This window comes from Fundulus heteroclitus, chromosome 5 (genome assembly GCF_011125445.2).
Source record: "Fundulus heteroclitus isolate FHET01 chromosome 5, MU-UCD_Fhet_4.1, whole genome shotgun sequence".
Lineage (NCBI taxonomy): Eukaryota > Metazoa > Chordata > Actinopteri > Cyprinodontiformes > Fundulidae > Fundulus > Fundulus heteroclitus.
In genome coordinates this window covers 29,427,844-29,444,800 of record NC_046365.1, presented here as the reverse complement: position 1 = coordinate 29,444,800, position 16,957 = coordinate 29,427,844, and the positions used below count along the sequence as shown (strand labels likewise).

The following is a 16,957-nucleotide window of genomic DNA, read 5'->3' as shown; positions in this document are numbered from 1 at the left end:
CATTTTGAATTGTGCGTTGCTGAAATGTGCTTTACAAAGAAAACTCTGAAAGGGTGAACTGAAAGGGTGTGATCGAAACAAAAGCACCTCTCTAAAATATTATTGTGCCTTGAATGTACACGTAAGCATAGCTTCTTGCAATCCTTTAAAGTTAAATCACGAATATAAGCTGATCTTCTGTGGAACACCCACCTGATCTATAACCTTTTTATTCCTGTGTTATTTCCCATGGCATCCCAAACCTCACTTTTTCAGAAGGGTAGCATGAGAAAAGGCAATTATCCACATCTTTGCAGGTTTAACAGACAGATAGTATAGCAGCTAAACATCAAGTGAGCCAGTAGCCTATGAACTGTGTTGAGAAGACTGAAACAAACAATCAGTATTTCTTTTTTCAGTGTTCATGTGGGTAAATAAATGGGAGCTTCTGAAATTGAAGACCTAATTTTCTACTGTATCTTTAGGCATTTAAATGTTTTGTGAGCAACTGGTTTGCAGTTTAGCTGAATATCTTCAATTGTGTCTATTATGATAATTATACACCTATGTCCCTGGGAAGCCCATGTTCAGACATGCTTACCTGTTGCACCGTGTGAAGATACAACTTTAATCAGATGAACCTTGACCTGTAGCTTCATGTGTAACAGCCACCCAAAAGGAATCTGGATAACTCCCGCAATCAGTGCACTCTTTATTCTTGTAGAATTAAGCCTAGGGAGGAGGAAAATCCTTACCCCACTTATGCATGAGCTACAACCAACCACCAGAGAAGATATATCTAACTCAGAAAAGGATCGACAGCACTGATGGAGGCAGATCAGATATGAGTTTTAGCTTTCAGAAATATCAAGTAATGTATTTACATACTTTAATTGCTTGTTATTAGTGAATGGCATCCCCTTCTTTCCATTTCTTGACTGTCTCCTTAACAGACAGTCAAGAAATGACTGAAAAAAAAAACATTATGCAGAGAATGTGCTGTCAGGGAAATGCTGGTGATGGCACCAGCACCCCTTGTGATCCCATGAGGGATAAAGCGAGTAAGAAAATGGATGGATGTATGCATGTGCTGTCAGGGTTGAAAAGCATCGATAATGCCAAATAAATTAAAATAACATTTTTACCTATACTTTCTTGTCCATCGCAGTTAAATTGGAGACACAGACATAAATGCAGGTAAAACAGTCCATTTCTTTAGGTCATCTCCCAAATCCTTGAAAGCGTTTCGGACCAGTATGGCGATGTTATCCCATTTAAGATGAAGAACTACATATGTCCAGATGATTTGTAGCACTTATTTAATCTCCAAGTGGCTGTTTTGTTAGATGTAAGAAAATAATATAAATAAGTATTAATACATAAAGTCTAATAATAAAATGTGTTAATATTTTGCCTTGGAAATTGAGTTTTTAACAAATCATGCTTTAATTGCAGTGGCACAATCTTACACTAATTTTTTTTTAAAAACAACTTGTAATGTGAGTACCATGTACTCTTTGGAAGCCCTTGAGGAGCTTTACTGCTTCACCAGTCACAACTGGATTTGTTTTACAAGTGGCTTTATGCCCTGAACAACTTCATGCTTTTGTGATGTGCTTCTATCAAAACCCTAATATGATTAACTATTATAATTTATGGTAATATGACAAACACCTGTAAAAAGTGCCATGGCCAACTGCGTTTATAGCAAAAGGGAAACTTAAGGTTTTAGAAGTTAACAGTTATTCTTGTTGGACAAGATATTTGAGCTGTTTTACGGTTCATTGGTCTTAAAGATCTCCAGACTTGACAAGCTTCAGTAAGTTTTCTGAGATTGCAGTACTTTGTGTTGATCAGACTTTTGATATTACAAAACGTAAGCATACCAAGGAACAAGAAGTGACATCTTTTTTGAACCCGGAATACAGCATGGTCTCTTGAGGAATATAGTTAGAAAGGATCAAAGTATAATCCAGGGGTTATAATTTCAATTCATGAACTGTTACAAATTTAGCAGCATCACTGATCCATGTGAGCTCAACCTTTTAACTTTAATTCTCATAGCAAACTATATCAATGACAAAGATATAACCAAATTGAAGCACTTAGGTTTGGGCCCCACACTCATTTAGGTAAAGAATAACTAATTTAGGTAAACAGTAACTGTAAAGCACAACTGCATCAGATGCTTTGCACTTAGACATGTGTGGCTTGGATGCCGCCGCTCAGGCATGGAAACTCATTCCTGCAGTTCTTGAGGTAAATCTGAAGGTCACATGACGTGTGTAGCGACTGACTGCAGAAAGTTGCTGACTTCTGAAAATGACTGGAACACCTGATTCTGATTATTTGAATGACTGAGCAAATATCTTTAGCAATATAATGTACTTCTTCACACTTTTTCGTGTTGCATCAAACATTTTAAACTCAAACATGATATTTTAATAACTATTCGTGAAACAAGAATTCAATATTTTTTTTATTCATATGTTACATTGTCAGCACATATCCATTGTTTCCACAGTAAGTTTTGAAATATGATCTATTATCTATAATGTTAAAGTTTGTATTTCATGTATTCTTAACAGAACAATTCTCCTGTGAATTGTAGTGGAACTGACTTCCGGTACACAGTCTGACTGGATCAATTCACTTTGATCCACGAAACACAGCCCCGCTCCTTCAACTGTAGTTTGAGAGTCTTATTTATTTTTTTATGAGTTGGTGTTATTTGTTGTCTTCCACCATCCTGCCAAAGTATTCCTTCTGGAACTGCTGGAACTCCTCTTCAGTGAATAAAGACTTAGCCTCCTTGGTCTTTTTGACGGGTTTGATCGGGCGATTTCTCGACTGCCTCCCTTTATTGTGGCTTAAAATCTGTCAAACCAAAATAGAAAGAAAATCAATCATGTGTGATGGACCCAAATGTTATGGCTCGTTTATTTTTGTGAAGGGACAATCAAAGTATTTTACATTGCAGGACATCTGAACCCCAAACATCTTAGTCACGTACTCGGAAAAGCGTTAATTTAGCCTCCAGAGGTCCGTTCTTCGTACGTTGCTTAAAACATCCGAGATCAAATGAGACATCCAAGATGATTTAATCCGGCTAATCATGATCCGGCTAATTGGGTTCTTCGAACACACCTATTGTTTATGATTAGTATGGCTGGACTGAGTTATCCGAGATAACTGCACGTTCGTGCGTTTGTTTAAAAGGGGAAATGTATCGATAGTAGAAACAATGATCAGCTGTTCAGCATGGCCAAAGAACGCGCACAGTTTTTCTCCCAAGCAGAACAAGAGCTTTTAATGGAAGGTTATGCCGTATTTTGAGTCATTAATTAAATCGGCAAGACTGATTTACACAGTAGTCACAAAAAAGTTACTGGAATATTACAAGCTATAGTGAATTCAAGAGTTTTAAACAACTTCAAGATAACTATAACCTGGAAAATTGTGATTTCTTTAGATACCTTCAGCTAAGATACTGTTACAATAAAAATATATATTTTTTGGAGCAGGATGAGACAGGTATACTTAAAATCTTATTAGATTCCAGCAACGAAAGACCTCACAAAAAAAACAATATCCAAACTATACTCATGCCTACAAACAGAGAAAAAATGTAATACAACATATCTTAAGGTTAAATGGGAAAAATAAGCTAAAATAACAATAACTGATGATGTTTGGTCAAATATTTGTAATTTTATGATCCACACGTCAAGTTCTGACCTATGGAGGGATTTTTCCTGCGTTTTTTGGTTACACCTTACATTAAAAGTAAACATTGTAACGACACTGAGAAGGCAAAATGTTGGAGGAACTGTGGAAATGTGTCTGCAGGACATTTTCGTGTCTTCTGGGAATGTACTAAGATCGCACCCTACTGGTCAGGAGTGATAAAACACTCATCGGAACTTGACACAAACTGTATAAGTAATGTAATTACTTTTTCCCTTTTTTTGGATTATTATTATTCAACTGCTCCTGTCAAACTAGTTGCTCTGTAATTTTTGTTGGAGAGGGGGTCCAATTGTTCAATGTATGTGCATTTCTAAAACTACTAAAATGACAAAAATTAAGTATTAAAAAACAAAAAATGACAGGGAACACCTCAAAGTCTGCTAAAGTCAGGAGAGAGGGCTGGCAAAAAGTAGCAGACAAATTAACGGCATAAGTACTATCCATGGTATTTTAAAAAGCCACTTTTTTCTCTTTTTAAAAACCACTGTTAAATGATGTTTGTCTGTTTAAACAGCCCCCAAGAAAAAATCTCTCTACAATTACACTGTTGCGCTGCACTTAAGGATCCTGTCTGCACGATTAAGTCGAAAAGCTCTGCAAATTGTTCTTGCACCTGCCGCAACAGGTTGCTGTCGTAAAAATGGACATGGATACGACAGACTTCCCCATCTCCTCCGCTTATAAAGCTGCGATCTAATCCTGTTTACATGAAATAAGCCTGCTCTCAAGCAGGTTTAAGCTGGCGCACATGTTGCGCACAGGATGTCTTTCGAAGAACCGAACGATCCAAGATCATGCCAAATCGTCAACAATCAAATCCAGCTAACTGAGTTTGCGACGTACGAAGAACGGACCCAGAACGCTAGAACCCTCTGTGTCATCTTTGACCAAGACATTTCCTTTTAACGCCATACTGAACAGGTTTCTAGAACAGCTTTAATCTATTGGATATATCCAAAACCATAATTATCCAAAGGGATCCAGGAAAAACTAGCCCAGGGTTTTGTTACTGTAAAGGCAAGACTATTGCAATTCTCTATTATCAGAAAGTCCAAGAAAAAAAAACTTATCCAAAATAATTCAGTGACAGTTTTGATAAAAATTAAAACTAGAGATTATATTTCATCAATTTAAGATTTTCTTTATTAGGTCCCTCTTTAATGCAAACTATATTTTTAAAATTGTTATTCTTATATATAAAGCCCTAAATAATCAAGAGTTATATTTATTGTGTTCCTTATATTCCCAGCAGAACACTTCGCTTTCAGACCAGATACACGGTGGTTTCTGAAAATGAAAGCTGGAACTTTCTGTTAACAGGCCCTACTCCTGTGGAGCCAGCTTAGTCTTTGTCTGCAAGGAACACACTCGGTCTGCCTTTAAAAAATGGTTTAAAACTTTGCTTTTTGCTAAAGCTTAAAGTTACAGCAGACTCAGAAAAGCCGCTCACATCACAAAAATTTGGCTCTCTTCCTTTTCGATCTTCTTAAAAAGATTGCGTTGGTAAAGTGCTAGCTCCGCTTGGAGAATAACGTAAAGAACGCAAGATACGCTGCATCATTACGATTCATGTTCACTTCTGCACAAACAATGAGCACGCTTGCTACGTATGACGTCATCGTGCATCCTCTGCTGCGCATGCGGGACACTTAGGTGTATGAATGCAGTTCACACAGGAGATCACATACAAGTCGCATATATTTGGAAATGTGATCGGACACGCAAAAAAAAAAATCAGATTTCACAAAAATATCGGAAGTGAGCATCAAGGCCTGCAGTGTGAACGTAGGCTTAGTCACCTGGATAAACTGTTCTTCCCACAGCTGTTAACAACTAATACGCCAGTGGGACGTGATCATCTTTCATAAAACCTTGTATGCAACCAGAGTGAGCCACTGACATATAAATAAATAAAAAAAGTCAAATAACGTGGCTATGCACCTTTAAACAGTTTTTCTTGTAAAATACCTTAAAAAGATATTTGTTTTGAATTGGCACAATATAAATTAACAAAGCTGAAACTCATAAAATCAAATTCAGTGTATTTTTAACTTATTTTGACCATAAACAGCCTTTCAAGGGCCTGAAAGATCAGTAATAATTTTATCAAATCTTATGGGATTTTTTGTGTTGATTCTCATTTCTGTATTTATTAGTTCTGAATTATAAAGCAAACACATTTATATGACAGATATAACTCTTCTTTACCTTCATTGAATCAGAAGCTGTTGCTTTGCAGGTTGTCTCCAAAAAGTACTTCAGATTGGCACTCATCTGGCTCTTTGGCTGGTTTTTCCTAAAATCCTCTGCAAAAATACAACAAACAAGAAAATTAATTAAAACCAAAAACGATGTCTTATTGTTCATAGTACCAATGCTATGACCATCTCCACAAAAATATTATATATCAAATAATATTTGAGGAACCAGGATACATTGCTCCCCATCTGGACAGCTGTGTATTATACTACAAGTAATCCTGGTTCTGGACACAATATGCTTTGTTCCATCTGTCCTCTGTAGTTTGAATTATCGACCTCCGAAAATTGGCCTTACGGGCTGGAAAGTCGGTGCAACAGGATCTCAACCAACTTCCATTTTCATGATGGCTGCTACTCACAACTATACTGAGTAAAACTTCATACTTTCGGCCTGAGCTCCGTGGCTCTGTCAGGGCCCCGCTGGGGGGCGGTGTGTCCCTGGGCTCATGGCTGGATCTACTCTGTTGTAGCTGGCTGCCGGCGGTTCTTCTGCTCTGTGGCGGTTGGGGGGTTTCCTGGGACTCTTCTCTGCTTTTCCCTGGGATGGGGGATGCAGCTAGCCTTTTGTAGGTCCTTCTTGGGTTCCTGTGCTCTGGGTGCCCTTTTGGAGGTCTGGGGTTCTGGTCTCTCTGGCATCTGCCTCGGCGCACTGGGAGTTGGATCTTTGGCTCCTCACAACCAGCATTTTTCTTACGGATAAAATTTTACATATACAAGTACACACTCTCAAACACCTTCAGGTGCTTGGATCCAGATGCTTACAGATACACTTCTATAGAGATAAACCCAGTAATTAGCTTATTAAACAATACTGCGCGGTTTTCAGTGATGTTATCAAAAGGCGTTGAATTTTAAACCTCAAATACTTTATTGGTTGGTTTTGCTGTTATTTTTATATCTCCTTTCTGCATGCGTAGCAGGAGACTGATGATGTTATCCTGGTTCGCTTTTTCTTCATCTGCTCTATTCTTTCCACCTTTTTTCCCCTTTTAACATTTTGCCTCATTGTTTTCCTTTATTTCACCTTTCTGTTTCTGTGTCCATTGAACTTGAAACAATCCCAAAATAATATCCAATAAAGCATTTAAGATAAGATAAGATATACTTTATTGATCTCACAGTGGAGAAATTCACTTGTCACATTGGCTCAATAATCAAAAGAATGTGCCAAAAGGAGGAAAAGCTGCATGAGGTATTTAAATCAAGCGGAGCACAATAGCAGAGCAGTGATGCTCCACTTGTGAAAGTAAATGTGTTGGGGTCTCATTGGCATTAAGAAAGCAATTCTACACAGCCAGACAGGACACGTAAAAAACAAACAAAAAAACGTTATACTTTTGACTGTTTTTAGCAGTTTTCATACACGTACTACTTTTCAGTGTTCATTAGACCAGATGTTTCAGCTCTATTAATATGCAATAAATACAGCGTAGAACAGCATTATTGTCGGTATTGTTTTAACAGCGGTAGCTATAGTGGCCAAACTATATTGTTTAAGTTTCATGTTCAGTCGAACAGTTCAGCATGACTTAAAAAAAGGACAAAGGCTTTACAATAAAATGTGACTTTAAAACATTCTCTGACTCAGGTTGACTGTATTTGTTTAATGATGGCTTTAGAACGAGCGTCCATGTTTGTTCCTACTGTCCGACTACAGGGAAAATGGAGCGCAAAAGGCGCAATTTGTGACTTGTTCGCTATGGTGCATGGGTGAGAGGAGGTGTACACCCTGAACAGGTCGGCAGTCTATCACAGGGCAACGCAGAGACATACAGGACAAAACAACCATGCACGCACGCACGCACACACAGGCACGCACACACAAGAGCAATTTAGAGTCACCAATTGACCTAACAGTCGTATTTATCGACTGTGGGAAGAAGCCAGAGTACCCGAAGAGAACCCCAAGTTGAACCCAAAAACCTTCTTGCTGCAAGGCAACAGTGCTACCAACTGCACCACTATGCAGCCCACACATATAAATACGTGTTATCAACAAAAGTATGAAAAACGGTCCTGACCCACTGCCGATCTTGTCCACTTGTCTTTGACTGTGGCTTTGCTTTTTCCGGGTCCAAGGCGGCCCTGCAGCCTCTTGACCTGTCTGGTGACCCCCTGCCGCTTGGTGCTGACCAGTTCCATGGCAGCGGCTGAACTGGGGGTCTGCTTCTTTTTCTTCCCTCTGCTGTTGTCTGGAAGAAGGACAGCAACGTCAGTTTAGGATGGAAGCCAGCCTTTAAAAACCTTCTAATGTACAACTACTTAAGAACTTTAAAACTGATAAAAAAAACAAGCATGGAATACAGCTCCTGAATGCCTATATTGATCTCAATTTTTTTGAGAACTAATGCCCCATTGTTTTTATTTTATTTTATTTTTTGTATTTTCTGTTTGCTTTTCTCGTTTCTGATTTATTATCTTCTATGTGTGCCTTAATACTGTAAGACCTCATTTCTTTATATTTGTACATGCCACGTTATTTTGTACATTTGTTCAAATCTTTAATAAAAAAAAAAGTTTAGGATGGAAGCTACTCGAAACATATTTTTTAAATTTTACTAAATAGTTTTTTACTTTTATACTAACGTAAACGCCTACAACCTTCATAAAAAACATTATGTTTTTCGTCAAGTATAAATAGTTCAAAATACTCTTTTAGGGCAGTTAATTTTTTTTATTTGATTACTAAACATTCTATTTCAATTTTCATTAATATGGTTCATAGAAACAAAATTAAAAAGCAAGCTCTTAGCATCAAGTTAGCTTCAATGAGCTCCACAGAGCAGAGTAACAAGCTAACAGGCTAAACTGACCTTTAATGTCGTCGTTCAGCAGCTCCAGACCTCTCCTGATCAACGACAGCGACATGTCTGCTTAAGAATACCTGATATGTTTCACTGTCTTCGAATTGGATCAAAATATATCAGCTTTAGAACAACCAAACATGTGTGTGTCCGTCGGATTCCTTATGCGTGCTCCCGAAAGCAATTCCCCGGTAAACAGCTTATCTGCAAATAGTTCCTACCTGCAATTAGTTCCTACCGGCACTCTGGCTCCTACCAAAGAACAATGATCATAATAATATACAACAGTAACAACAACAACAATACTACTACTACTACTACTACTACTACTACTACTACTACTACTACTACTACTACTACTACTAATAATAATAATAATAATTAATAATAATATTAATAATTAGAAAAAGAGGAGGAGTAAATGAAAATGAAGACTTCGAGGAAGAGGAAGACATAAAATATCAATAACGAAGATATCGAATTGCAAGAAAGGTCCGGGCAACTAAAAAATATGTAAACAAATAAAAAGACAGGGTTATGGGAATATAATTTGTGAATTTATTGTGCGGTGTAGGTTTTTATCATGAAGTTTAGTTTTTTTGTTGTTCTTTTTTATGTACATGGCAGCCCACTGCTGCCCAAGGGTGATGGGTTAAAAGCAGCAAACAAATGTCGCTGTAATGTATGTTTCAATGACAATAAAGATGATATTACTATTACTATGTAATCAATGTCTTATTATTTGCTTTTATATAAACTGTTTTGCAAAGTTCCACTCAAAAATGCTTTGGCCGTTTTGTTACGTTACGTTGTTCACCGCTCCGGGCTGTGAACTGGAGGTTGGTGCGCGCTCTGCTGCGCTCCACCACGTTTACCTGAGCTCCCTGTCTGCCGTATTCAACCTTTGGCACAGGTCCATACAGGCACTTTGTCACTCACTGCACTCTCCGGGACCGAGCATGGCGCTTCAAGCTAGAGCTCTGGTCAGCACCAAATGGCTTGCGGACGCAATGTCGACCCGGGGGAAAATGCGCATCTTGGACAGCTCTTGGTATTTGCCCAAACTGCGGAGAAACGCCAAAAGCGAATTCAAGATGAGGCACATTCCTGGCGCAGCGTTCTTTGACATAGACCAGTGCTGCGATAAAACCTCCCCCCTGGACCACATGTTGCCGTCGGAGAAAGTTTTCGCTGACTACGCTGGGAATTTGGGAATAGAAACCGACACGCACGTCGTCGTGTACGACCGCAGCGAGTTTGGTGCGTTCTCGGCGCCCCGCGTTTGGTGGATGTTCCGGGTGTTCGGGCATAGCGCGGTGTCTCTGCTCAACGGGGGGTTCAGGAACTGGGAACTGGAGGGACGACCGGTGAGCAACAGCTACGTCAGACCCTCTCCCACCGAATACAAGGCATCTCTGAAGCGCTCCTGGCTGAAGTCCTATGAGGATCTACTGGACAACCTGGACACTAAAGAGTTCCAGGTGGTGGATGCAAGGCCCTCGGGACGATTCAGAGGACTGGACCCTGAACCCAGAGACAGTGAGTAGGATTATCTCCTAAGTTGCTTTTAACTCTTGAGAGAGTAAACAAGCTGATATGTGTCAAGGTGACTTCATCCTCCATAGTCACCTTGGCTTATTTAAGACTAGTCAGGTAACTTAAACTGGATTGCATTTCAAAACAACTTTTCATCCAGTTTTTCCAGCTGCTTATTCCAATTTCAAGACGCTGTTGTCATAAAACCCCTTGAATTTATACGAGGCACTTGCCAGTTCCCAAATAGTGAAGATCAAATGCCATTTCTTGGAGGAATAATAATGTTTAAAATGCGGTAATTCCAAAAAAATCCAAGTCATGGTCATTTTTTGGAATGACCATAACCTGGATGACTGAGAATCTTCACCAGCATAAAATGCGGTAAATTCTTGGGTGTGGAACCTGGAAAAAGTTTGTATTTCTGGTTTAGGACACAGCTACAGTACCTTGAAACAAATATTCAAACCCCTGGTATTTATTCAGATTTTGTTGAATCACACCCACAACCTTCAGTGTATTTTTATTTTATTTGCAGTGATTGACTGACAGGGCAGGGCACTGTGAAGTGGAAATTATTTTCAATGTTTTACAAATATTAATATTTGTATATAAAAAAAATAATAGTGTGGCTTGCCTAACATCGGCCTTTACTCTGTTATCCCGGAATAAAACCACGTCCAACCAATTGCCTTCAAAAGTCACACATTTATTTCTGTGAAGGTTTGTTATAAAACAAACAGAACAGGTAAGGGAGAATGTTACACTGAAACTTGCGTTCTTAACTTGACAAACATGAGAAAGTTCGATGAGTATGAATAATATTGCAAAGCGATGTTCAAAAACAAATAGGTCATGGGTCTTGTTGAAGACACTGAAATCTAGAATAGTTTTTTTTTCTTTGTTGCAGAAATTCTAATTTTGTGGGATTCTTGTTTTTTTCATATGAGTGAAAACTCTAGAACACTTATTCATCACTGGAGGCCAAAAGTACTCGGTTGCCTTTTGAAATAGCAAAACCTGCCAGGGCACACGTAGGACTTGTCAAACAGTCCGTCCTGAGGTTTCAAGTAAACAGATATGCTGAGTCAGATGTCTACCTGTTCTTCAGGTCTAAGAATATGACTCAGAATGTTTTAACACCTTAAAGTGATGGCTAAATTGTGTAAAATGTAATTGATTGTGATAGTGAAGTGATTTCATTAAACTTAATTATTTGTAAGAAGATAGCGTGGCCGTAATCCGGTTATACACTTTTAGGGAGACGAGGAACACCGAAATGAAATTTCCAGCCCAGTGGGTGGGAGTTGATTGATCACTCTAAACATGTATGTTGCACACAGATACACCAGCAGCTGAATACAGTGATTTGCCGCTTGTTTTTAATTTAGGATACATCATTTCAGACACTTTCTCATGTAAAAATGCCCAAAGAATTACTATCTGTAAAAACTCAAAATAGGGCCTGACATTTTTAAATTTTATCTACATCTGATGGCATGCCTCGTAAGGTCAATAGGATCCCGCAAAAAAAAAAAAAAAAAAAGAAACATTTCTCATCACTGACAAACCAAGAGGGGCCTGTCATGGCCTGTCCATCCCTCAAGAGAAGGAATTAATTTATCTTACTGTATTGTTCATCAATAATGGCCGGATGAAGCACGAGACAGATCAGTCTTAGTGAAGAAAGCTTTGGGCCAAAAAGCAAAGCTCTACATAATTAAAAAAGACTTTTCTTCCACTAAAGGTTAATATTATACAGTTTAATGTGTTGCTATTTGTTACAATTATAAACAGGGCAAGATAATGCTGTAATGTTATTGATCGAGTTGTTTTCCAGTTGGCAGCACAGCAGAGGTGACCAATAATCAATTTTTATCAAAGGCATTAGTACTTTACTTATAACATACATTGGTTTATGTTTTTGTTAAAAAAATACAAATCATGTTCAGATATGTGAAGCAAACATAAAACATATGGTATGTGAAGGAACATGGTCTGAAAAGGATCCTTTCTGGAAAACTGCTTGTTTTTATATTCTACTGCATGGAAATGTGGTTTATGTGACTCTAATAATGAATATCTGTGATGTGGCATCTGAACTCCACTCCACCAGAGCCTGCAGTGGATTTGCTAACTTCGTCAAACAACTAGATTTTGGTAAAAATGTCCCAATTCAGCCCAATAAACTACAAAAGCTTAAAAGAAAACGTACACCAACTAAGTTACTCGTCCTGCTGCCTTGATGTTTTACCCACAGCTTTCTTAAAGGTGTAAAGGTTGTTCCATCCGATTAACTGATAACGTCCGCTTAGATGGACCTTTTTTCAGTGTTATGGTAGGGCTGCCATCCAGAAGAGGGCACTGCCGGTCATTATAAAGTAGAGCCAAAGCAAAGTAGCTGTAAAAGAAAAAAACAATTATGGCGTAGGCAAGCAGTCCAAACAGAGTCTGTTGTGGGATTATTTTACACTAACGACAGAGAAGCATTGCACAGAAAAATGTTAAAATGATTAAAAAAAAGACATGATGCCAAAAAATGGTGAGGACTTTTGTGAGAATTCTTAGTGTTTCATATATTTTATTTTATTCAACTTATTTGTTTCTATTCAGTCACCTATTAGGTTTTTGGTTTGGAATATTTTATAAATATGTCCAAGTTTAAAGAAAACCACAATTTTTGTTTATTCAGTCAGTATACAGGTGGCACGATAAACAGTTAAAATATAGATAGATAGATAGATAGATAGATAGATAGATAGATAGATAGATAGATAGATAGATAGATAGATAGATAGATAGATAGATAGATAGATAGATAGATAGATAGATAGATAGATAGATAGATATCTTTATTGTCATTTTGTATGCACAAAGTGCGTACAGAACGAAATTTCGTTTGCATACAGCTTGAAAAAAATCACTCTAGAAATCACTCTAAAAATCACAGTAGATTGCACTATTTTTTAATGATATGCCTCTTTTAAAATTTGGCATATCATATAGAAAATTTGCTCTTTATGTCATAGAAAGACCCTCTTCATACAAGAGAAAATGGCTTCTTATCAATTAATCGTTATAAGATTTTTAAGATCAATCAACTTTATATTCATTCATTAATCAATAACTTGCATCCCTACTCTGTGGAGCTCCGCCCACTTCATCAGCCGTTTGTTTGCTGTAAACATGTAAGGTTTTCCCCATTTCTCACCTGTCACAAATAATGAGCTGCTGTTGGATGCCAGAAAGTCTGCGAACATGTAAAGTAAAGCCAGAAGAAAACGTAAAAGCATTGTTTGAAAGAACTTTCACAGGCAGACAATCAAGAATTAATTCAAGAATTATAGGGCAATACACAAACCTAAAACAGCTTCTTTTCTAAAGTTGCAAAGTTAATCATCAAGTAAGGCTTTCTGTCAGTATGATTCGAGAGAGGCCTGATTCCCTTCTTGGTAAAGGTCTTTTGTAAACTGGGGAACAATCATCAAAGAGGAAGTGAATGAGTCAAATGTCAAGTATTTCTTCCTTTAATGAAATTTAGTATTTAGTAAAATATTTTTAACATATTTTAAAGTTTATACTTTCATCACTTTGACTACCATGATATCTTAAAATGTTGTGGCACAGCTGGGGATTTCCATAAGCAGTTTTTAGAAATGGACCAGAATTAAGGTCTTTGTTTAAACAACGCTTTCTAGTGAAAACGGAACAGTCTGGTTGCGTTTATGCAGATCATTTCCATGACATCACCGAATGTTTGTTCTTGCATAAGCAATAAAATGAGTCACAACTTCTCTTAAGTGCAAGAATTTACCAAGAGAAATAAATGCACATCCAGGGAACATGACTATAGAATGTTGTTTATCTGAATTAACATTATATTACAATCAACTAATCCGCTCTACTAGTAGGCTAGTGAAACTTAGCTAAACTACTAAGCAAAGTTAAAGATTAAAGAAACTAAGGAACTATGTACACACACAAGAACAAAGGGACAAATAAAGAGAGAGCTGCTGTAGCTACACCACTCTTTCACAGCAGCAAACAGGCTTAAATCTGAGGCAACCGGACTTTTACTCAGTTTTTTCGCTCAGCACAAGTGCAGCTAACGACCAGCGCACAGACCAGCTGACATTAACAATGAGCCTCAATTAGAAAAGTTGCACACACACTAGGTGGAGATCAGACGTCATTTTTTAAACAGTGGAAAACGAGTTTTATACCGACTTTAAGCGGCACGACCACCATTTAAAAAAACAACGTTGACACACGAGTTTAAGTGGCAGAGTGAAAGAAAAAGTAAAAAAAAAAAAAATGCACTGCAGATGACCTTCGAGTGAAACAGAATCTGTTTCAGCCCGCTCACATACACAGAGGCAGACATTCAAAGGGCAAATAGGTCTAAATTAGATAGTTAAAAATACAAAAAGAGTTGAAAACTTACTGTCTTACAACCAGTTTTACGTTACCAGCCACTCTCTGCCGGGAGGGAGCAGCAATGTATGCGCTTCACATGACGTCAAGGCACGGCGGCTGAATGCGCTAATGGATCGACCAACGCATGCACGTATCAGCCGATACCGATACAAGACAAAAATGCTCCAGTTCTCCTTCAGCTTTAACTGTTCAACTGTTAGATGGTCTCACATTCTCTTCAAGTGCCATCAGATGCCTGGTAGAATGATCCATTGTTTGATGGTAATCGGACCAGTTCCTGTTGCTACAAAGCAAAAACAGAACATGACACTTTCAGCTCTGTTTCACAAATGCTTTGAGCTTCTTTTTCTGGAATTATGTTATTGGTTTAGGTCAATTCGTGTGTTCTCTTCCAGGGTTTAATATGTCCATCCAAATAATTAATTCCCCATTATGCATCCCTTTGGCCTTTCACATCATGCCAGTCGAGGCATCTTCTAGATCATATGTGACTGTGCGGTGCATCTGAAACTCATGCTAACTTTGCCACAGGCAGCCCTTTGGGTCGCTCCATGGTGTTCACTCTCACTTAAACAGTCAAGAGCGCAAAATACTCAATGGCTGTGGTTTAGACAGGGAAAACATCCTTCAAAATGCTGAGAACGATGTTGTATTCATGCATACCAGACGTAATGCATCTGTGTGTGATTTCAGTCAGTTTGGGAGCATATATCGGAGTCCTAATTTAATCCTTGCTAGAATCTGCCTTTTTTATTTACATTTCACAAAAAGGTATTTTCTTCTGTTTGTTGTTGTTGTTTGTTATTTCTGTATTGATTTTTTCGCTAAAGTTAACCCTAAATTTTAATATCCATTATGCCCAAATGAAAAAACAAAGGCCTTTGATTGGGTTTGATTTTAGTACCTTTGATCTTGTTTAGGTTTTCAGACCTGCAGTTCAATAACTTTTGTTACATTTTTTTTTAAAGTCTTTAAGTGGTGTTATCAGTGTTCTTTGTTTTTAATGAAAGTAAGTAAGGGGAAATTGCACACTAGCTGATGAAAACATGGGGAACCTAAGGGTTTATCTAACATATAAAACCATGTTTTCCACTGCCTTTTAAAATGTCATAAAATGGCACTGGTCTTGTTTCAGTCCACGCAGCTCTTATAGTAACACAAACCTATTTATATATCTTTTAACTATTTTGCCATATTATTTTATGAATGAACTTGTGTCAAGAAAAGAAAAGGTATTTTTATAATTTTCTTTTTTTTCTTTCTGATTAACAGACACAGAGCCCGGCCACATCCCCGGTTCCGTCAACATTCCTTTTCACTCCTTCCTGTCTGAGTCTGGACACTTTCTGCCTAAGGAGAAGCTCCGGGAGCTCTTCGTTCGTGCTGGAGTGGACCTCAGCCATCCCATCTGTGTGTCATGTGGCTCAGGCGTGACGGCGTGCCACCTGGCGTTAGCAGCCCACGAGTGTGGACACCCGCAGGTGTCCGTGTACGACGGTGCATGGTCCGAGTGGTACACCCGTGCCGTTCCTGAGCACGTCATATCTGAAGGCAGGGGGAAGCACGTGTGACCAGCTGAGAAGACGTGGTGTGGGACCAGATCGGACTGGGACCGTATTAACTGTACCTCATTCTGCACCTGAAATTATAAAGTTACAGCCAGCTGTGGATCTGGCATGAACACAGACATCCAACAGCTTTGAATTTCTTTCTAATGTCACAAAGAAGGTCTTTGAAACTGACACTACCTTAACACTACTGATCCATAAATATACAGCGGTGTTTACTCATGGATTCAGTTCAGATAACTAGATCCTTTTTTTGCTCCCTTTTCTGCTAAGAAAGGTATCTATAATTTTTTTAACCTTTATCCTAAAAGTGTACTTTTCACATAATGCATATAAAAGTGAAAAGCAAGCAATAAATAATACAAAATTACATTTTTATTCAGTTTTACAGTCTGAATGTTCATTTTAAAATAAACAATGCGTATGTTTTAATTTGTTTCCTGTTTGCAATCAGTATGAAATGTGCATTTGAATGTAATTTTGGATTTGTAGAAACACTGATCCAAACTTCTGTTTGTAGCGTTTGCTAGAAAGCACAACTCAGTCGTTGGACTCCTGACCACTAAGCTGCACATTCTTCATGCTCATTTGCACAGATGTTGCTTGTGGAGTCTTTAATTTCTTG

At 38.1% G+C, this 16,957-nt stretch overlaps 2 protein-coding genes across 2 annotated transcripts; one reads left to right on the top strand and one right to left on the bottom strand.

Moving 5' to 3' along the window:
- Nucleotides 1–2,439: 2,439 nt before the first annotated feature.
- On the bottom strand, nt 2,440–8,994 carry rps19bp1 (ribosomal protein S19 binding protein 1). The gene is made up of 4 exons (XM_021308940.2): nt 8,804–8,994; nt 8,012–8,182; nt 5,938–6,035; nt 2,440–2,856 (listed from the first exon to the last, which is right to left on the bottom strand). Exons 1-4 carry the CDS (start codon nt 8,856–8,858, stop codon nt 2,707–2,709), a joined length of 474 nt encoding a protein of 157 aa, XP_021164615.2. The 5' UTR covers nt 8,859–8,994; the 3' UTR covers nt 2,440–2,706.
- Nucleotides 8,995–9,574: 580 nt separating this feature from the next.
- Nucleotides 9,575–16,702, top strand: LOC105915393 (3-mercaptopyruvate sulfurtransferase). The gene is made up of 2 exons (XM_012849485.3): nt 9,575–10,333; nt 16,037–16,702. Exons 1-2 carry the CDS (start codon nt 9,577–9,579, stop codon nt 16,333–16,335), a joined length of 1,056 nt encoding a protein of 351 aa, XP_012704939.2. The 5' UTR covers nt 9,575–9,576; the 3' UTR covers nt 16,336–16,702.
- Nucleotides 16,703–16,957: the final 255 nt, after the last annotated feature.